The sequence below is a fragment of the Glycine max genome, chromosome 18, assembly GCF_000004515.6.
Source record: "Glycine max cultivar Williams 82 chromosome 18, Glycine_max_v4.0, whole genome shotgun sequence".
Classification (NCBI taxonomy): domain Eukaryota; kingdom Viridiplantae; phylum Streptophyta; class Magnoliopsida; order Fabales; family Fabaceae; genus Glycine; species Glycine max.
Window position 1 is genome coordinate 57,507,244 of NC_038254.2, and position 22,661 is coordinate 57,529,904.

The window sequence follows — 22,661 nt, forward strand, 5'->3', positions numbered from 1 at the left end:
TCTTAAGTATTTTAATGAAATTGATGACAACTGTTATGCATTGTTATTTTAATAAATAAAGCAGCATAAAGACAACACAAAAAAAAAGACAACAAAAAAGTTAAATCCATTATATTTATCATTATTATTATTATCATCATTATAAATGTCAGGTTCATTATTATTATTATTATTATCATCTTTGATATTGTTGTGTTAATGTAATCATCATTATTATTTATGTGATTGTAGCAATCATAACTTGTTTTTTCTTCTTTTTTCCTATTTATTTATTTCTTTTGATTATAAAAAAATAACATTTTTTTATATTTTTAATATAAATATTTATTCTTTTTGTTGCTATATTATAAGTGTAAAATATTTATAAATGACTAATTTTTATTATAAAAATCAAGTATTTCATTAAGAAGATATGAGCTCAATTTCACTTGATCATTTTTTTTAGATATTGTATTTTCTTTTTAAAAATTGCATACGTTATTACACTGAAAATAAATTTAAACATTTTAAACTAATCTAAAGAAAAATTAAGTATTTGAACACAAATATTTAACATTTATAGTTAAAGTTTAATAGTTTAAATACTACTTGAGTTTAATGTTTAATAAAAACAACTTTTTATTAAATTTTATTTATTTTTTAATTAAACTTGAGATTAATTGATTTTTAGTTTTCCGGATGAATGAAAGGTTAAGAAAAATAAACTAATGAAGAAAATTAAAATAAAAGTTGAAAAAGAGGAGAATTAAAAAGGAGGTAATAGGAAAATAGCAACTGGTCAAGGTCAAGTAGTAGTAGAAGATAAAGCCCTCTTCCCTTCCTAAATCCAATCAATCATTCTCTCTCTTCTCTTCTCTCAGATCTCTCTCCTCAATGCCCACTCTCCACAAATTCAAGTTCCTCGCCACCCAATGCGCCGTCGCCGGCAGCCCCACCCGCAGCCCCACCACCAGCCCCGTCATCCACCTCCGCCGCCGCAAAACCCTCCGCATGTTCCTCGCCCGCCGCCGCTTCCATCCCCCGCCGCAAGATCCGCCGCCCCTCCCAGACTCCGAGGCCCGCGTCCGCCACAAACTCAAGGACCTCTTCATCTCATCTCCACCGCCACCACCCCTCAACGACGAAAAAACAATCTTCCACAATCATCAACAACAACAAGAAGATCAGCACGAAGAACTTCTCCCTAACTCCGCCGTGAGCGTCCGATTCCGCACCGGATCTCCCTTCCGGCGCGGCGCATCCACCGCCGCTCTCCGGCCGGTATCGTCGGTCTTCCGCTACCGGTTACTGAGAAGAGCGTGGCGACCGGTGCTTGTCAGCATCCCTGAGTAGTAGTAGCAGATTTTTCTCTCTACTGTTATAACTGTACGGATGACTCCAATTCCTAATTTTTATTTTTTTATTTATTTCATTTTTTAAAATAATTCTCGGACATATAATAATGGTAATAAAGCTTCTAACTTGCGCGGTGTGCGTTTTCTCTTCCGCTAAAGCCGTGAAAGTGATCAATGTAACTAACGCTTGCCGCGTTCCGCAACGAAACGGTTCTGATGCGACGTCGTATTATCGAATTCTGTACTTTTCGTCTTCGGTGGATATTATTCTTACCATACGGCAACGGATTTCGGAATCGTGGAAATTATCAACCAAGTGATTGGTTTATACTTTATATATTAGTGTGTTTGGGCACGAGATATTTAACGTGAATTTTCACGTTTATTGTGAAAAAAAAATTGCAAAAAGAAAAATTGCTTGTGTAAAACAGTATGAAAATAAGAAATACTATAGTATTAAAAATTTCAGTCTTGGAGTTAGAAATTACTATAACTTTCGCATCGCACACCAATTCGACGTGTTTTTTTATGTACGTTTTTATTGCATTTCCAAAGACTCGTATAATAAGGTAATAATATGGTATTTGTTGTTTATTTATTAGAGTGGATATAATTGAGGAAGAGGGATTAGAGATAAGTGGTTGTGAGAAAAAACTATGATGATTTCCTACAAGTCTGTCTCTATTGGCAGTTTTCGCATGTGTTGCTGCTCAGTGATGGATTCTTATTATCGACCTTCTTCTATTTTTGTCCCGTCTCACCGGATCCAAAGACGTTTTGTTCTCACATTTATAAGCAATGCTTTAAGCTTTATTGGGGTTGTTGTTACTTACAGAATGTAAAAAATAATAGTAATATTTTCCTAATATAGCAAACTGATAATGTTGGTTTTGTTTTTAGTTTTATGAAATATACACCTGTTCAATGTTCTTTATGGTCTACTTAAAAGGGTAATAAAAATACAAGCATTACATTAGTATCAAGTCATCACTGAACTAAATTATGCAAGGATAATGAACATTCCTTTGTACTTGCGTATGGTTTATACTCTTGATAAGGTAGGCCCCGTGTACGTGTTGTGTTCATTCAATGTGTAGCGTGTGTTCTATACTTTTTGGAACTTTAGTTAATTATCGGGCTCTTAAATAATGATGTTGAGCACAATGTGGGCAAGTAATGATGCTAGCTAGAGATTTGAGATCCGAGAAGTGTTAAGGGCTTAATGGGATGCGAATAAGTTAAATAGATCTGCCTATTATCGTTGTGTTTTATATTTAATTGGTAGTTTATCATTTGTCTTTGTTGCATAGGGACTTGAGAACCAAGGAAAATGACAATCTTATATACACCCTCAGAGTTTATTCAGTTTAGTATTTGTTAAAGCCTTGAAGGAATCTAGATGTCTCTAAGACCAAATGTTCAGCAATTTTGTTTGTATTATCTTGTTGAAGTCATCTCAAAAGGGTGCGTTGCATACTAGTATCTAATCAGGCCCACCATGTGCATTATTGAGGATATCTTCTCTCCAATAGCCTATAGGCTTTTTTTAATACACTTTAGTGGATGTCAGATAATTTTAAGCATCACGGCGAAGATCAACAAGAAGAAGAAGGGAACAAGATGCTTAATTAGGGTATACTCATTTTTCGTCTTGTATTTCATAATAGAGACATAAAAATCTTTCGGCTTATCGTAGCTAACCCTATATATGAATAGAGTATTAATGGGTTCGCTTGAAGTTGTTAATAATCTTTCCAAGTTAAAAATGAATATAGTGACTCATATATGTGACTTAATAAAATAAAACTAACTAAAGGTGGATAGACAATTATAGTTTAAGTTTTAAATTAAAGTCTTGTTAGTTTTTTTTTTTACTTCCTATTCGCAGAAAGAGATATGTGTAAATTGGTTTATTGCTTTGCCTTCAAGTCTACTGGTGGTCTGAAATTCTTTTTGACACGTTAGGAGGAATCTCTCACCCTTCTCGACTAGCTAATGACAACAAAAGCAAAATGCCAAAGAAAATAACTTCTGGTGCTAGATGTTTCTTTGGCAATAAAATTGAGTTTTAAGATTTTTATAGCTTGGAATAAAAACACGTTGCAAAAGAAAGAACAACATATATTGTTATTGCTAATCGCCAACGTACGTCACATGCGAATTTGAAAGGAAAAAATTACATCGGACTGAGATGGTATATATTTAGACCTAAATTTAGTAGGTGTTTGGAAAAATTATTCATTGAGTATTAGCAAATTAAGTGACAATGCAATAGTCGAATATTCACATGGTAAACCAATCACAATTATATATAATTTTATTAAATAATGTTAATATTATAAAATTACTATCATCTTTTATTTATTTAATAAAGTTAGTATTAGAAAAATATTTTTTTTTATTTTTATTAAATTTTATTATTTATGTAAAATAATATAATACGACACACAGAAAGAAATATTTTGAACTCATCCGTATCCCCCCTACATCCCTAATAGCATGTGTTATATTGTACTTTGGGGTGTAATCATATGTAATGGTGTACTTTATAGCTTCAGTCAAATATATATAACTTGGGAGTTAGATAATATCAGCTAAAGGCGAAAGCAGATGTTAACGGAAAGCAAATGGTCATCACATGGAATGCTAATACCTTTGCTTAGTGTATGGAGGATTTTAGATGACACGAGGAGAGATATTTACTGAAATTCAAAGGGATTTTCAAGTTACTTATCGTATGGAAAAAATTTAATACAGTCCTTAATCAACGTAATCAAGTCTAAATAACCGAAATTATAGCTCAGCACTAAACTTAAAAATGGCATACTATAATTGATTGGTATTGAAGCTATGTTTCATTCTTTCATATTCCACTTAATCTCTTACTTTCTTTCTGGTTGTTAAAACTAATAATTACTTTTTACCTAATTCTTTGACGAAACTCATCACAGTGATACTACCTGGGACTGTCTTCTTCATTGCTCGTTACTAGTTTTCCCACTACCTATGATTGTTACCAAAAGGCAACATTTGATTTACTATTTATCTCTTTTTTGCACTTCCTATATAGGCAAACGACAACACATGTGGAAGGAATTGGCTATTTCCATAAAATTTTATTAAAATCTGCATGCAAAAAATATATGGTTAAGGAAATTAATTATTATTATTATTATTATTCTATAATTTTATTTAATTACCTTTTGCTTTGATTCCTTTAAACCTTTTAGTTTGCAATCTAATCTTGATACTTTCCAACAACTTTGTCCTTCTTATATATAATCTTTAACTGAAAAGATGAAAAAAGATAAAAGGAATAATTTTAAGATTAAAGAGGATGTAAATGATGATTTCTGTATAAAAAAAGATGTAAATCATGATAATTAAGGAAAATTACGAAAGCTTAACTATAAATCTGATTTAATTATTTAAAAAGAATTATAATGTTAGTAACTGGATAGAATAATATCATGTAAAGAGAAAACAGTTTGAGTTAAAAATGATGTAAAATTAATGTATTACATATGTCTCAGTGTCAATTCTAAAAAAATATTTGGTAAAATTATCAAAGTGATGAAAATGCATTTTATATGTATTAATGGTGGAAATTTGTTTCAACAAATATTTTTGTATTTGTGGGAGAGGAACTTAAAGTCAAATATCATTTGTGTGTGTGTTTTTTTAATTTATTTAAGTCAACAATTGTGTTTTCGACTTGAATGTATGAGACAAGTTAAAATTTCAGTTCTATTGTGATCACTTATCAAGATTTAAATTTCAGCTCTAGTAATTTGAACAAGTAAGAAGACTTGCAAATAAAGCATTGAAAACGATAATTAAATGTAAAATTCAAGAGTCTGAATAAATGATTTGTGAAAGTATAAGTTTTTTATGGATGCCTTTTATCTTTAATAAAATATTTTAAAAGCATTAAAAAGAAAATATCAATTGTATTAAAATAAAAATAAAAATATTTAATGTATTTTAAGCAATTAAATTATTATTTGGCATGCAATTAAAATTTTCTAGTAAAGTATGCTAAATACTCGTTAAAATATTTATTAGTAGCAAAATGAAAAGTACACCAAAAGTAATAATTTCCAACTTCTAATTAAACAATAAGAAAGCCCACGACCTCATATTGTGGCTCCATCTAGCAAGCTCGAGTCCATATGGTTAAGTTAACCAAGCAGTTTGCATGGGGTACTTACTAGTCTAACTTGCCATGTTCAACAAGAGATTGCAAACAAGAATATAATTTTGATATACTATCATTATAAAGATTTTTATACTTTCAGTTAATTAGAAATTATTCTAAATTGACTTTTATAATTGGAAAAATATAGGAACATACTTTTTAATATACTACTACTCTTGTGCACTGCTAACAGAACCATTAAATATTAAATTTGCAACAATCATGTTGCATGTCTTGGTTCACACGATTTGCCGTTTACAGAATTTGAACCACAGCTCACAGCAATCGATACAGCTAATTCCGAAGCAGAAACCTTGTGTGTTAGGGGCCAGATGCCTAAACATGAACATGCCTAAAGGCTTCCATTGTTTCCCTTTGCATAATTTGTCCTCTATTCTTACAACTGTAATATGATTACAACTGAACCAACCTTGTTATTTGAATTGAATTTTTTAAGAAACAGTAATATGATTATATTGGAGAGAAAAATATATCATTAAAAGAATGTAATCAATAAGTCTTATTATCTTTTGTGTATTTTTTTCTCTGATAGGATCTTCCTTTGACAAGAGAGGGTATCAAAATTTCTCGTGTAACCCTCAGACCAAATAAATTATGCGCAATGCTATATTTTGATTGAAAATTTTGGTATGAAAAATATAGTCAGCACAGTTGTGATGTGACTGCATAACAAGTTTTAAAGAGAATCATTACTCGATCAGATGGCACTTTTATAAAAAAAATTGCAAGTTTTATTGGAACAAGAAGAATTTTGGATATTAGAAACGTGAAAAGTTTTCATTCATACAGCAAAATGCATTTGTTTCTGATACAATATGGCTTACAAAACAGAGCGTAAGTTACTTCTACGTAACATCTTAATGAGCCACCCGCCCAACTTAATTACAAAGCTTAACTCATTGCACTTTAGACTGAAAACACAATAACTACTGCATAAAGAATAAAATAAAAATGACAAATCACAAATCACAAAATACTCCAAGACACCAGAAATTTCAGTGGCTTTAACAAGTTGTATACAATACATGTCCGTAATGTTAGTAATGTGTCCTTCATCTTAAGCAGCTTCTTAATTGTATGCTAGAGGTAGTCAAGTTTCTCTGTTATAAATGTTATAGAATATTTCATGGTCAGAACAACCTTGTAGAAGTATTTTTGAACTTCTACATGCAAGCTATGCCTCTTCAAAAGATTCAGCTTCAACTTAAAGAAAGATGATAGTGGTTGAACATAAGTGAAAAGCACTTCACTCTCATGAAGTAAACACTTGATTTCTGCAACGGGAAAAAAATAAATTTTCACAATCTACCTTGCTCAAAGTTCCAGGTTGTGCATGCGATTTCCTACATGCAGAACTGTTGTTTCAAATTTTCCAGATCCATACAGCAGGTGCCACTTCGATTCTCTGGAAAGGAACTTTACATATAACCAATTAATTAAATAAGGTTCAGTTTGGACTTTGGACAATTGACTTAAACGAAAATTTTCGCAAAACTATAGTGGAAAGCTTACTTGCAAAACATGCTGTGCTTACTACAATGTTTGTCAAATTTCTCATGTCTTGTCTATTGTCAACAAGACAACTAGAGAGAAGTTGCAGCATGATAAATGTCTTAGACATGTATGCATTAATTTGCAAATTCTCTCAGCTCAATTTCCTTTTTCTGCTGCAGGTCTGCCTATAATTGCAAAAAGAATCTCAGTTATACAGTATAACAAATAAAATGATTATATTGAAGTCTCGAGTTTTCTAGTCAAATGAAAAAAACACCTTGACAGATTTGTTATTTGTCAATATTGTTATACATGAATGACAGTTTCAAGTACAGAATGTTGGGATTTACCAGTTTTACCTCTAACTCAGAGATTGCCTGCTCTCTCTGATGAGCAAAAAACTTCATCGACTGAAACAATATTAAGCAAATCAGTCTTGAATGGAAAATGAAACTTGATCAATGAAAAATAGTAAAGGAATTGGATATGAATTTCCCAAAAGAACTAGGGGAACAATGGATGCAAAAGAAAGCAGTCACTTACTCCAATTCTCTGCATTTCAAGAGATCTCCGCAAAGCTTCTCTTTTGGTTAGAAGATTTTTTGCTAACTTTATTGAAGGCCGTTTATAGTTTTTTCCACGGTAAATAATAATAGCATGGCCCTCTTTTAGTTTATCAACTGAAACTAAAATTCCACCACTTTCTGTCTCCAGCACTTTTGCAGTGTTGATGACTTGACTGAATAGTTTCTGCATCGTAATTACCTTCACCACTTCTCTGTGTTTCCAATGCTGATGTAGGCCTTCCAATACACCATCAAAGATTCCACGCCTGCCTGCATTCATTTGTCAATATAAATTCTTAGGATAAAGAAAAAGATAATGCAGCCTTTCCAACTAAAAGAGATGTCAGTGAGTATTTGAAAATTGAAACTTATATTGCAACCAACCATTGTTGGGTATTTGAAATATCCAAGTGATTTTTATAATTATTGTTGATTTTGACAGCAGTGGGGACCGGGGGTGGTTAATGACGAAGATAATATTTTACAATGGAATTCTGAATGACAAGGCTTTCCTCTTCAGTTGAATGTTATGCCAAGTATCCTTATATACAGACTCTTAGTAGGAATATGTGAGGACTATTTCCTATGCTATGAGTATTTGTCGTTGTTTTACCCAAGCCTTATTATAAGGGGTACTTCGACCACATTCCTCCTAACTGAGGTGGAACATCTTAACAATTGGATTACTCAGCAACAAAAGCAATAAATGACAGCTAAAAAAACGACAAAAAAAGTCATACAGATTCAGATGGAGAGAGTATGTAAATCCAATTAAAACTGGAGAAGTGGAATTTCTTTACCGAGCAGTAAGGAACTTTGCATCTTCAATCCTATCTTTCGAAAACATTCTCTCTCTTCATCTGTCATTATTTCCAAGTCAGTATCCTGCTCACTAGGCGTCCATGCAGCATTTAGCTTTGATAATTCCCTCTCTGATCTCTTTATTTTCTTGTTAAGCTGCAGAATCCATACAATTAATTAGCGAGAGTATCAATATATGACAATTGAATTGACAAATGCAAAAGGAAAACTTCAATTAACCAAAGTTTACAATGAATGCTCTGCGCTGTTCCTCTTTCAATTCCTTCTCCAGTCTACATATTTCTGCTTCCAGTTGAATGTTTGAATCTACGTTTACACTTTTTGTATCCTCAAGCTTTGTTTGGATTTTCCTAAATTCTGTTAAAGTTCCACTTGTACTAGTGTCTAGTGGCACTTCATCAATAGGAGAAAAGGCTTGAATTGCTTTCATCCGTGCAACTTCTTCGTGAAGTTGGCGACTTTTAAGCTCCAATTCTCTCTTTTCCACCAAAGATGCAACACTTCTTGGAAGGAAATCATTTCCCCTATAGAGTAATATGTAAAACTTGTTGCGCAACAACAGAACTCCTCCAGTGAGACACTGCATTAAATACATCAAAGTTATTTACACCTGTTTCGGGATACATAAACCAAAGCTGGTACAAGAACTAATATACAAGCTACAAAAGAGAAGCCCAAGTGGCCAAGTTCACCAGTCTCCCATGACTATTAAACATAGAGCATATATGCAAGCTAATCTGGAAAAATATTGTTGGTGCAACGAGTGATTTTTGCTTCCAATAGCCATTGTGAAATCTTTCCCGGTCATTCTAAATTTAATTATTATAAGCCCTGCCGCTGTAGTAATTTACACAGTCATTCCTGTAGCAGGCCACATTTCAAGTGAGGACAACCAAAGTGACAAGTTTTTCCCCAAAAAGTGAGTCAGGACAATCATTTACCAGTCTCCAACTCAACGCAACATGAAAAAGTCAAGTTCAGATACATAATATTGTTGATGAAACCGATAACTAAGGTCTAGGATGTCTTGCATCTCATGCATGTGGAACAGTTAAATTTATATCAAACTTGCCTTCAGTTCATTGGCCATCATTTCATTGTCAGTATTTGGAATTCCATACTTGATAGCAATTTTTGCTATAAGACTCTTCTCCCACAACTTTAAGATAGCTGAAGCTAAGCCCTTGAGTCCTTTGTTCCTTCCTTCATAATAAAGAGACAAAAATGATTTAATTAACATCATGCATAAAACTTGTAAAAAAATTTCTGCTCGCAATTGTTTATTGTAGCTAGTATTGTTTACAACTAATTAATTAAGATTTTCTTTATTGATGTTAATGATCAGATTCATCATTCTTGAAGCAATTATTTCTTGATAAGGATACTGCTTGACTATGTATATGTAGTGAACAAATATCACATCATGAATTTGGCCCATTCAGGTATACTATTGCTTTATTAATTGATACCAATGAGGTCATAAGATTAAGACCTATGAACTATCACAGATTGAGGATGACTATAGAGCACTTAATTGTATATGAAGTTATTTCCATTAAACCTGATGAACAGACTCTTTGTACTTAGTCTCTACTCTCCAGGTATAAAATGTCAGTCATAAAAACAAAACATGATTATTCATGATTGTAAAGACGTCTTTATGTCAAGAAATCGTTGACTATATTTTTTTTTTTTATCAGCAAAGATAAATTATATTTATATAAAATCTAGAAGTACCAAAGGTACTGATTACAAAGTTAGTCACCATAAAATGGTTCCACAGCCAGACAGCATAAGTCTGATTGGGAACCAAAATATGGAAAGCAAAGTATACATGTATTGATCCCTACTTCCTAATGAAACCCTACTGCTGCAAAAAATGATGTCTGAAATTACTAGACCATTGATTAAAATGTAATGTAAAGTCCTTCTCCAAATTATGGAGCCAAGTCCACATTAAGAAAGTCGCGTCTTCAACCAATTTGATTCCATCAAAGGTCGCTCCTGAGAACAGAATTTTATTTCGAAGTTGCCAAGTGGACCAAGTGATAGCCAACCACCAATATTGCCACCTTCTATTCCTACTACTTGCATCCTGCAAAAAGGAGTATTGCATGAATAGGTGCTTTATACTCAATGGCAAAGCACCTTTAAGATTTATCCACGACATTGAGTCCCACCATAAAGGTTGGATCTTACTGCAATGGATAAAAAGGTGAGATGCATCCTCCTCTACCCTTCTACAAAATGGACAGGTCATATCCAAAATCTGTACTTGTCTGTCCCTCAAGTTTGATTTTGTAGGTAACCTATCCCTGAGAAGTCTCCATGCAAAAACTGCTACCTTACTTGGAATCCTAATCTTCCATAACACCTCAAAACATTCCTCTATACTCTCCACTGCTGCCTCCTCCAATAAAACTTCATAAGCACTTTGAGTGGAATAAATGCCCGACTGATCTGCTACCCATTCCCAACTATCAGCTCCGTGATGGTGAATAGATTGGCCTTCAACTTCAGAAAGGAAAGTAATGGCCAGGTCAATTTCACTATCAAATAGCGATCTTCTCCAGCTAAAACGCCACTCCCATGCTGAATTTATGTGCTCCCCCATTTGACCAATGAGCTGCTGTTGTTGAGACGAAATTAAGTATAACCTAGGATACTTTTCAGCTAACGATTGTTCATTGCAAATCCATCTATCTTCCCAGAATTTTACCTTATCCCCTGCTTCTACCTTCCATTTAAGTTGCTGTTGTAGGCTTATACCATAGGGAGAGTGCTGAATGGCTCTTTTTAAGTCCCTCCACCAGATTGATTGCATGTTGACACTGCCCTCTTCAGTTAAGCCCCTCCATCCTCCATATTTGGCCTCCAGAATTGCAACCCATAAAGACCCTTGGTGCTGCATAAGGTTCCACATCCATTTACCGAGAAGGGCCAAATTAAAAGTCTCTATTTCTTTGATACCTAGACCCCCTTTGTGTTTAGGTAAACACACTTTCTCCCACGATATCCAAGCAATCTTCTTGCTTTCAAGACCTCCTCCCCAAAGAAATTTTCGCTGTAACTTGATTAATTTGCTGATGACTGTTTGTGGTACCCTGAAAAATGAAAAGTAATAGATAGGAATAGAAGTAAGTACTGATTGAATAAGTGCCACTCTCCCCCCAAACGAGATAAATCTCTGTTGCCACCTAGCTAGCCTTCTCTCACATTTTTGAATAATTGGTTCCCACATATGAGCTCGTCTCGGATTAGCCCCGATAGGAATGCCAAGATAGACAAAAGGAAGAACCAGCTGTCTGCAATTCAAATACCTAGCTGCCATTTGCTTCCATTGGTCATTCATTCCAAAAGCACCGAAGCTACTCTTAGCGAAGTTGATTTTTAGACCAGAAACCAGTTCAAAAGTTCTTAAGATAGCTTTAATAGCTTTCAAATTATCCATAGAAGCCTCCCCAAAAAAGATAGTGTCATCCGCATATTGCAATAGGCGAATGGACACCTCGCTGTCTCCAATATTGAAACCTTTGTACAGATTAGCCTCCACGGCTGTCCTCATCAGGCCATTCAAAGCTTCAGCAACCACATTGAACAAAAAAGGAGCTAGAGGGTCTCCTTGTCTAAGACCCCTTTGGGGTATGAATTCCGATGTGGGGCTACCGTTTATCAAGACTGAAATTGAAGCAGATTTCAAGCATCCCTCCATCCAACTTATCCATTTAGAATTAAATCCTGATCTGTTCAGCATATAAAACAGAAAATCCCATGACACCGAATCATAAGCCTTCTCAAAGTCGACTTTGAAGATGCAGCAGCTTTTGGTGCTCCTTTTAGCTTCATCAATCACTTCGTTTGCTATAAGTACACTTTGTAGTAAGTGTCTTCCTTCAGTGAACGCGGATTGCGATTCATTGATGATAGTAGGCAGCACTTTCTTCAATCTCTTAGCCAATAGCTTTGCCACGATCTTATACATACAACCTATAAGAGATATAGGTCTGTAGTCATTCAAAAATTGCGGGTCAGCCACCTTCGGGATTAAGGCTAGGAAGGATGCGTTGCATCCCCTAGGAAAAGCACTATTGACATGAAATTCATCTAGAAACCGTAGGATGTCAGGTTTGATCAGCTGCCAAAACCTCTTAATGAATTTAAAATTAAGACCATCAGGCCCCGGGCTCTTATCACTACCACAATCCCAAACTGCCATCCTCACTTCCTCCTCCGAAAAAGGTGCTACTAGCAAGCTGTTCTGCTGTTGGTTGATGGTCTGAAAATGAATGCCATCCAATTTGGGCCTATGAAGATCCGGTTCACTGAATCTCTGTGAGAAATATGCCTTAGCTTCCTCCTTCACTTTATGAGGTTCAGCTGTCCAAGCACCATCCACTAGGACCCCTTTTATAGAATTTCTACTTCGATTTGCATTTATTATCATATGAAAAAATCTGGAGTTGCAGTCTCCCTCCTTAATCCACCTTGATCTTGATTTTTGTCTCAAGATAGACTCATGAGCTTGGGCTGCTGTCCAAAGCTCTTCCTGCAGCTGCTTTCTTTTCTGAATTTCATGTTGGGATAGTTCTCTTTGGCTTGTGTCCTCCTCTAAACTATTTAGTTCAGATTCAATCTTTTTTACCCTTGTAAAAGTATCTCCGAACTGATCTCTATTCCACCTCTTCAAGCTGTTCTTTAAGTTCTTAATCTTCTCTTTAAGAATAAAACCACCCCACCCTGGTTGCTGATATGATGTCCAGCTGTGATAGACTGTTTCCTTGAAGGATCTATCAAGAAGCCAACAGTCCAAAATCCGAAAAGGTTTGGGACCCAGTCAATCTCATTAGAACGAAGAACAATGGGACAATGGTCCGAAAAATTTCTTGCAAGAGTAACTTGTGTGCTGTTAGGCCACCTGTCAAGCCACTCATGAGAGACAAGAAACCTATCAAGTCTGCTTCTAGAGGTGCCATTCGGTCTATACCAGGTAAAACTTCTACCAAGCCACGGAACCTCCACAACCTCCAATTCCTGTATCCATTCATTAAACTCTCTAGAGGAGCTGTCCTCAGCCGAGGTCTGTGCAGATGTATACCTTTCATCAGGTCTTCTAATGGAATTAAAATCCCCCAGTATACACCATAACCCCCCAACCATTGACTGTCTCAACTGCTTTACTGTGTCCCACAGGCTTCTTTTACTATTTATATCACATGGTGAATAAATAGTAACAATAGTGACTATCTGAGCTTCCTGTATCCATTCCCCCACCATTAAAATAAAGTCAGGACCACTAATTTTCCTCTGCAATTTAAAAGAATTTTCTCCCCACAAGCAAAGAATGCCACATGCTGAATTTGTGGCAGGCAACAATTCCCAGACTACTTCCACATGTCCCCATAATGCCTGACACATTGCTTTATCCACCATCTCTTTCTTTGTCTCTTGAAGACAAATCATGTCCACCCCCTCCTGCTTTACCAATCTCCTTATTGCACCCCATTTCACACCCCTCCCAAGGCCTCTTACATTATAAGAGATTATTTTCATTGATGGCTGTTGCAGACACCCTTCTAGTTGCTTCTGCCCTGTCCCTCTCCTCCATATTTTGAAACTTTTGAATAACTGATTCCTTGCTCCCCTCTCCTGTGAGGCCCAATTGTTTGGCCATGCTCCACATCTGAAGTGCATCAGGATTAAATGTTTTGTCAGAGTCACTGGTTGTCTCCATGTTACCATTGTAAACCTGCAGCTGGAATGGAGTTTCCAGTTTGTCGTTGTATGGTTCGTTATGAAGTGAAGAAGGCTGTGTGTTTGGAGGTTGTGAGAGTCCCTTATGTGTTTCATCACCAGAGCCCAATGGAATTAAGCCCGAGGTTATTTTCTTCTTGCACCTACGTTGTCGGGAGTATACTTGGCAACTAGTTGCACCTCCTCCTGTTAATGGGTTCAGGCCCAACTTAGATCTTTTGTCACTGGGGGTAGAATTGGAATTCTGGTCCGTTAAAATTGCCCGTGCTTCTGTATCAACAATAATGGCCTCCACCTCCTTATATTCTCCTGTGCCTCGTGTCATGAGGCTATCGTTGATCCTCTCCACGTCACCCCCTACTGCAATATCCATCTTTTGACCCGTTTCCAATCCACTGGACTCACCCTGAGCTTCATTACCGAGTTGGTGATAACTCTGTAAAGTATCATCTATGTTAGGCACTGGTTCCCACTTCATAGCCCTCCTTTTTGCGCTGTCTTCTGGGTTATAGGTGACCGTAGCCTGCATAAAATTCGAATTTGGTCCATGCGTGTTTACCCACTGGTTTCCGCTATCGACCCGATGGTTGTTCACATTGTCCAAAGGGTAACCGTTATCACTTGGACCGTTGGATGCAGTGGGAGACTGCTGGTCTTCAGCTCCGACATCATTCTCCGCGACGGCGCCAGGAGACGCGATATGTAATTCCGAAGCGTGGAGGAGTGGCGGTTGCTGCTCCCCGTGGTTTCCTGCGCCGTTGGCGGTCGTCGCAGCTGTGCTAGTATGAGCACTGCGAAAGTCCGATTCCGGCACGATTGACGCGTCGTCCCCGAAGCCCCAGTTAGCAAAAGAAGAGCTATCGAGGAAGCTGTCATCGGAGTTAATGTCCTCCGATGACCCTCGTACATTTCTTCCACTCCGGAAACCATCTTGACAGCCTCCACAGCACTCCTCGACAATCTGAATCGTGAACTTGTCTTCTCCAATCGTCACTTCCACCGTGTGTTGAATTATAGGCTTCCATGGGGTCTTAATGAGGACCCTCGCTCTGTCCATTCTCCTCTTCTCCTCCGTTGAATCATCTAGATCCATCAGTTCACCCATGGCGGCAACAATATGACTGATATATTTCTGATTCCAGGCTTGAATAGGAATCCCCCAACAGTGAATCCATGTAAGTCTATTACCTGCACGCAGGCTTGGATTCCATCTTTCAATGGAGGAAAACATCATTGACTCCCCTGTGGTTCCACCATTGATGAGTTTGTCGGCGTCAGCGTCGGTGAGACCCAATAATAACACTTGATCATCACCCATATATCTAGGGACTATCTCCAGTCCCATCCCCCAACGAAACTCGTCCTCCAAACGTTCAAACAGAGCCTGGTTTTTAAGGCGGCCTACCCATGCATCCTTCAGCCAAAGCGTATCTTCTGGCGCCACTTCGATATGAACCGATGAAGATGAAGATCTGTAGTTGGCGATGGTGTTTGCTGTCCTCTGATATACTGGTCTTCTTATGTTTCTTGTCAACGCATCAGCATATGATGTGGGTTTGGTGTGGTGATATCGAAATACCTCTTCATTCTTTCTGTCTGTGTTTCGCCGTGATTGGAATGTCACCATTGTCTTCCTCTGCGTCACCCTGCCGTACTTTGGGAGGTTGACGAACAATTTCAACCCCCCTATGACAATTTCGTCAAGCTGTTTCGCCAGGTAAGGGATGTCTTGGACCCCTTTGAACCTAACGAAACCGTATCTTCTCCCCGAGGCGTTTCTTCTATTCGGGATAAAGATTTCTCTAACATCCCCCCATTTTTTGAAATGGTGCCAAAGTTCTTGCTCTGTGATATCGTCAGCGAAGCGAGAGAAGTAGAAGGATGTGATATCCTTTTGATCTCTCCAGTTAATCACCGTACTTGAAAGCTTAGTCCTTCCAATGTTTCCGGCAAAGCGCCGTCGAGATACCTCTCCGAGACTCGCTCTATCTCTCCCTACTGTCCTACCTCTAAGTCTGTCACTCCCCCACCCCGTGTTTCTCTCTCCACTCACTCTCTCTCTACACCCTCTCTCTCTACCTCTCATCTCTCTCTTTTGCACTAAATTTTCGTTGACTATATAACCTACCTATAAGCTAGTATGTAGTACAAAACTATGCTTATCCATATTATATTAATATTACAATGCATTATATTTGAGGAAAGGATAACAAAATTCAAAACCTGATGTAATAAACAGTCTTGTTCAATTCTGAATATGCAAAATGCACTGTGATAGCCAACATAAATTACTAAAAGAGATATAATGAAAAAAAGATGTGAAGATATCTCTGGAAGATGATGATGATAGTTATAATTTATAAAAAAGTAATGGCAAAATGGTTGAAAAATGAAACCAAAGCAGAGAAAAAAAAGATAAATATATATTGTGTTAAGCTGGTTTAAACTGGTAATTCTTTCGTATAAATTGCACCTGTTAAGGAAAATCAAGAAAATAAATATGTAGTCTCAGCTTGAAAACGATATTGAAGGATTGCAGGAAGCAGTAGAGTACCAAGGACAAAATGAGTTGGTAAAGATTGAGCCAGCTTCCTGAAGTATGTTAGTTCATAATCAGTTAGTTTAGCACTAGAATGAGGTGGACAAAGCCGAAATGGAGGCTGAAATCCAGGAACCTCTTCAGGAAGTAAGTCAGCATCTACTGGAAGTGGCTTGTGCATCCACCAATCAATAAAGCGAGGGCCTAAGCCGTCCAATAATCTCTCAGTTTCCCTCTCATACAATGATCCATTGACCAGTTGACAATTCACATCTTGGATGCCAGTTGATATAGAATCCTTATGATCAGCATTCCAGTTCAGCATCTCACTCGAACTGTGGTTGGATTCAACCCGGAAAATATCACCTTTGGTAGCTAATTCCACCCTATTCATTTCATAATGGTTTGTTCTTAGACTAGGAGAACCTTTAGTGGTCAACTGATGATTGCATCCTCGGTAAACCACAAGAAAATCCTTCTTACTCAAAACAACCAAGCCTCCAGTCTTTGTCTATTCAAACAGGAAATGAACACTAATGTAGTCATCAGATAACATGAAAGGATAACATGAAATATATATATAACATAACAGAAATAATTATCTACAAATCAAAACAGTTTGATTAACATTAGAATATTGACACAACTAATTCATATATAGCAGCATATCTGCATTATATAGCAGTAACAGGACACTCAATATTAGATATCAATAATTAGTCAAAGTCAAACCAGCTCATATCAACTTTCAGTATTGAACATCTATAAGCATACTAGTCCATATTCTCTATACTTTTGGATACTTAAAGAGTATTGCTATCAACTTACCCAAGACCAAGACTATGGGTAGAGCCTTTTCTTTAATTTTTAAAATCCATAATTTCTTATATAGTTTTTTCTTTCTTTATGCATCCGCAACCCCCAGTCAAAACCATGATCATATTAATGGCTAGCTCTGCCACTAACCAAAACTTACCACCACCACAACCCCAAAAGTCACACCCTTCTCAGACATTGGATCCTGTACCATATATTGATATGACAATACTAACAAAGATTTAATGGCCAGCAGGAGGATGGGAAATGAGTTTAAAGCTTGACTTGCATTACTTTCTCAAGAATTCAACATTATATAGCATGTAACAACTCCATGAACTTTAAATTTAACAATGGTAGATAACTGTATAATACTTAGAATATCACTTACTCCTTAGTTTATTTCAATATAAACAAGCCAAAACTCACTACAAAAAGTGTGTACAACATCAACAAATAGAACTAGATGGTCAGCAAAGAAGAAATATTCATATTTTAGACACACAACATGGCCTTCTATAACCCATCTTTCGATCATCTGCAAGTACAACACACTTACAATCTAACATAATGATTCACATTTTCAGTAATATAACAATTGCAATGCAGGCAGTTTAACAAAATTCTACTTGAAGAAGAATAGGGACAAGCCAAAACCTCAACAATTTCTCGAGCTCTATCCATGTTCCGGCACAAAGGGATATCAAATTTAATCATGGCAAGCTCATTTCTCCTCCAAGTCCTTTTAATCTGATCCACAACATCTTGTGTAACACCAGCTTTCTTAACCTTGATCCATGTTCTCATTCTTGCAGCTTCATTCCTCAACCTTCGAAGCAGGGCCTTATCAAGAGTCAACTCCGCAGCAGTGACAGCTTTTTCCCTTTTCACTTTCACAAAACCAAACTTCTCATCCTTCTCCCATGGCATTCTCCCCTTACTCCTAACCTCCTCATTTTCCTTCAAAATTTCCAAATACCCTCCAAAGTTTTCAACATTGAGGGAATCAACTCGAGTTTCATTTGAATTCTGAGTCTTGTGAAGCTTTTCCACCCTGTCCACAATCTTCTTCATGGCCCTCTTCCCTCTTACCTCTTTGCCCATCAAAGCTTTATCAGAAAGTTCGTGTTTTTCCGGCTTGAACTTCTTGGATTTGGGGTTGGAGAGGTCAACGAGCTCGTGGGGTTGAAGAAGAAGAGGAACCTTCATCCATGGAGGAGTGGGGGATTTGATGGGAACTTGAGAAGGTGAAGTGTGTTGATGATTATGGCCGTTGTTGGAGTTTGGGGGCAGAGAAGAGGAAATGTGAAAGCGAGAATATGAATTTGGAAACAGAGAAGGATGAAAGGAAAGAAAGAGCATGATTGCTGCTACCCAGAAACACCATACGATGATGATTCGTGAAGCTTAGCAACCCAAGGATGAGAACTTGAGATATTCACCAATATTCTTGTTATTTTGGTATTTTCTCTGCCACTTTCCTTTTTTATTTATTTATTTTAAAATAATTATAATTTAAATTTTAGCTATAATAATTTAGATTAGATTTAGAATCATTATAAGAGAAGACATAAATTCTAAACAAAGACACATATTAAATTCATTATAATAAAGTATGCCCTTTTAAATTAGATTATTATAGTTTTATATTAATATTTATCTCTATAATTTATATTAATATATTTATGTAAAATTTTATCTCCCTGTGACATATTAAAAGTAATACAAATTAAGTAAGTTCCAAATTTTTTTATGGGTATATATATATATATAAGTTTAGTTATTGGAAAAAAAAATAAAACAATAGGAATTTAATAAAAATAATAAATTATAGTGACACTCTTTCATATTTTGTATAGATTGTACGTGATATTTTTTTTTTGTATCCCTATATTAGTCTATTAATTGTTTGAAAAACATCAAATTGATTATACTAATACTCTTAATTATTTGAAAATATTACATCACATACACCTATAAGAAGTTGTTGTAACCTTAAAATATATAGTCATATGCAATTTACTTTAATAAAAAAAATACCAAAACTCAGTCCACCTTATCAGAAGAAAATCATTGGTTATGGCTGGTCATTTTAACTATTACGTGCAGGTATAAATTCGAACAGATCAATTCTCATTCATGCTTGTATGTTGTAAGTCTAAAATGAGTTAAAAAAGATGTGAAATCTAAAATTTTACATTTTTATTTTAATTTAAAATTTTCATGTCAACTCACTTTTATTTCATCACATTTCACTCTATCAAATATTATATAAATCTAATCAAATTTAGTGGTGCAGGTGGTAGATTATTTAAACTTAAATTTAGTTTGATGGCTCAGACTTTTTATTTTTATTCTTCCTAAGAGTTAAAAATATAAAATTATATTTTAATATTTTGTTAAAAGATTTAAATTAAGTTGTAAAGTGTAAACCAATTATTACTCAAAATAGATAGATGTTTGTCTTACCCTAGAAATTATGTGGCCAAATCTTTGACACCTAACTTGTTTTAGGATTGGTCTCGTTGATGGGATTAGGTGGTTTGTTTAAAGAAGAGGTATGCTAGGTTTGTGTTTTGTTGGTGTGTAAAAAGGTTGCTAGTGAAGGAAAGAGGTTGGTATGAAGACTTCTTAGGAAGTTTTTCCCCAATTCAAATGGCTAGATAGATGAAATTGTATAAGGTCTAGTTTTGCTGAAGTTGGTCTAGGTGACTTATACATCCTTAATTTGAGGGAAGGGAACCTCCAGAATTAGAGAAGGAAGAGACGTAAACTAGAAAGGAACATAAGACTCAATTCATTGCCCCCTTTTTCAGTACTGATGCAGTACATATATATAGCAGATATTGCCTTGCAACTAACCACTAGCATACACTTTTGGGATTCTGTTAAATTGCCATAACAAACTATAATAATCTCTAATGGTAATCCTTTTAATACCCTTACAGTAATTAATCTACTTAGGCTAGGTTCCTAACAGTGACCCATGTTCATGTTCAATCCTCCAAGATATACGTATAATAGTTAAGAAATACCAATAAAATAAAATAATAACAAGACTCAACTATGGTTGAACAAATACAAGTTATTGTTTGCTACTTATTTTCTTGAATGTCGCATTTCGTCACAAACCGTTCGAATTTCTTGATATACTCATTTATGGAGAGTCTTTTGTCGCAAGTTCTACTGTTGAATATAATGGTTATGTAAAAACTGACATGTAAGCTCACATCGCATTTTCTCCTATGTTTTAATCTTACTCTTCTTTTCAAGGTTCTGGTTACTTAAGATTTTTCCACCAAAGTGGAAATGTGTTTCGCTAGCTTCACAATATCAATATATATATATATATATATATATATATATATATATATATATATATATATGTTTATTTTTTACTCCTCAATGCTTCTTTGCACTCAAACACATGTTTCAACAGTTTAAAAGTATTCATTGGGTTGGAGTTTACCTTTAGAATTTGAAATCTCCACTTTGAGATGTCACTACTCTAATTTACTTTGGGGGTGAAACAATTACTAGCGAAAGATATTTTTTTTCTTCCATCACAAATTCATGGATGTCTATGTCTTGGAGGCATTAAAAAAATTTAAAGGTGGAAAATAAGGATTAAAAGACGTTAAGGGTGTTTCGATACATGAAGAAATAATATAGAGCCAAAGTGTGATTTTGAAAAGATATGGAAATATGGTAATCTAAAACAATTTAAAGGTAAGAATGAAAATATAGAAAAACTTAAAGGTCAAAATAAATTTTGAAAAAAAAAATGTTCTGTAAAATATGCCAATGTGGCATACCTGAGACATGGCAACAAAAGAATGACTAACATATCACTAATTGGACACTTCAGCACTAGCGTGGCATATGATGTGGTCTTCTTTAACCTCCTAAACAAATGATAATGATATTTTGAGCTGAAAGGGACCGAATAGTATTTTAGAGTGTCAAAACATTATTTTTTCTCCTTTATTTTCTTCAAATAAATCTGTGACGGTGGTTTTGTAAGTTGGTTGGTGATGGTAGAAATTTGGTAAAAAAAAATTGTAAATAAAGTAATTAACTAAGAATGACTATGGTTATGATTTAATTTAAGTTTAAATATATTTTTGCCTTCTCAAATTTAGGCCTTCTTTTTTCCCCAAATTTTAATTTATTTCTTTAGTTCTTCAATTTTGAGAAATATTCTTTTTATTTTCTTGTGAGCTAAAAATTATCACAAATTGTGTATTGTCAAAAATCAATTAAGAAGAAAAAAGTAACAAGTTTTTTGAAATTAAGAAACTAAAACAATAAATTTAAATTTTGGGGCCAAAAATACCAGTAACCTAAATTGAGGGATAAAAAATATCCTATTAACAAATTAATCCTAGGATTAATTCTTTCTTATTTATTAATTGCTCTTCCCAATCCCAAGTAGTCTCTACTCTCCCGTACATCCTCTATATTGTATGCTATGTTAAATGTGAGATTCCATTTGACTTGTATTGTAATATAATAAGTAGAGAATTTTATCTGAAAAAGAAAAGTATAGAATCATCCTTAATTACCCTATAAATTAGTTTTTAAAGTTGAGTTAGGTTTAAATTCAAATTTTAAGACTACGCATGCAAGTAGATTAAAACTCGTCAAAGTGTAAAAAAATTCGACAAGATTTAAGATGCATCTCTATTGTTAGATGGGATAAAGCGATTGGAGCAAGAAACCACAAACCATAAAATATGGTAGCTAAATCTATAAAAAGTTTATGAAAAAAAAAATATAACTATACTATTATCTTAATTTATAACGAAAGATCGTTAGGGTAAGAAATTATTGTGTAAATTGAATTAAGTTTTTATCATTGAAATTTAAAAATTAAGAAAAAAGAGATAATATCCCGATCCAAAGAACTAAGCCTATGAATTTAAAGAACACTTATAAAAGACTCACATATTCCTAAAACGAGTGGAAATTAATTTAAACTCGTAGCCCATCATATAATTCATTTTAATCGGCTTGGCCAATACCCTGTTTAACGTAACTTGTTTAAGTTTACAAAAGAAAACCACAATATATTCCACAAGAGCCCCACTTCTACTATCAATATCTGTCATGCTCTTATA

At 35.1% G+C, this 22,661-nt stretch overlaps 2 protein-coding genes across 7 annotated transcripts; one reads left to right on the forward strand and one right to left on the reverse strand.

Annotated features, from left to right (window-relative positions):
• Positions 1-771: 771 nt before the first annotated feature.
• On the forward strand, positions 772-1,456 carry LOC102667529 (uncharacterized). The gene has a single exon (XM_006602990.4). It carries the CDS (start codon positions 874-876, stop codon positions 1,330-1,332), a length of 459 nt encoding a protein of 152 aa, XP_006603053.1. The 5' UTR covers positions 772-873; the 3' UTR covers positions 1,333-1,456.
• Positions 1,457-6,309: 4,853 nt separating this feature from the next.
• On the reverse strand, positions 6,310-19,001 carry LOC100811938 (chloroplastic group IIA intron splicing facilitator CRS1, chloroplastic). 6 transcript variants are annotated; one of them, XM_041012227.1, is made up of 10 exons: positions 18,199-18,981; positions 16,741-17,236; positions 9,508-9,638; positions 8,665-9,015; positions 8,414-8,570; positions 7,591-7,883; positions 7,407-7,457; positions 7,066-7,232; positions 6,863-6,969; positions 6,310-6,653 (listed from the first exon to the last, which is right to left on the reverse strand). In XM_041012227.1, exons 1-8 carry the CDS (start codon positions 18,901-18,903, stop codon positions 7,182-7,184), a joined length of 2,235 nt encoding a protein of 744 aa, XP_040868161.1. In that variant the 5' UTR covers positions 18,904-18,981; the 3' UTR covers positions 6,310-6,653; positions 6,863-6,969; positions 7,066-7,181. The 6 variants fall into 6 exon arrangements, with proteins under 6 accessions (XP_040868161.1, XP_014626419.1, XP_006603056.1 ...); XM_014770933.3 differs by having other exon boundaries at positions 6,863-6,958; positions 7,398-7,457; XM_006602993.4 differs by having other exon boundaries at positions 7,398-7,457.
• Between the last annotated feature and the right edge of the window lie 3,660 nt (positions 19,002-22,661).

What these genes read in the sequence shown, in the direction of transcription:
- LOC100811938 (XM_006602992.4), bottom strand. Translation starts at nt 18,903, where the DNA reads ATGCTCTTTCTTTCCTTTCATCCTTCTCTGTTTCCAAATTCATATTCT. An exon ending in TGATGGCCAATGAACTGAAG is followed by an intron (nt 9,016 to 9,507) that starts GCAAGTTTGATA and finishes TATTTAATGCAG; the next exon opens with TGTCTCACTGGAGGAGTTCT. An exon ending in CTGAGTTAGAGGTAAAACTG is followed by an intron (nt 7,233 to 7,397) that starts GTAAATCCCAAC and finishes TTGCAATTATAG; the next exon opens with GCAGACCTGCAGCAGAAAAA.
- LOC102667529 (XM_006602990.4), top strand. Translation starts at nt 874, where the DNA reads ATGCCCACTCTCCACAAATTCAAGTTCCTCGCCACCCAATGCGCCGTC.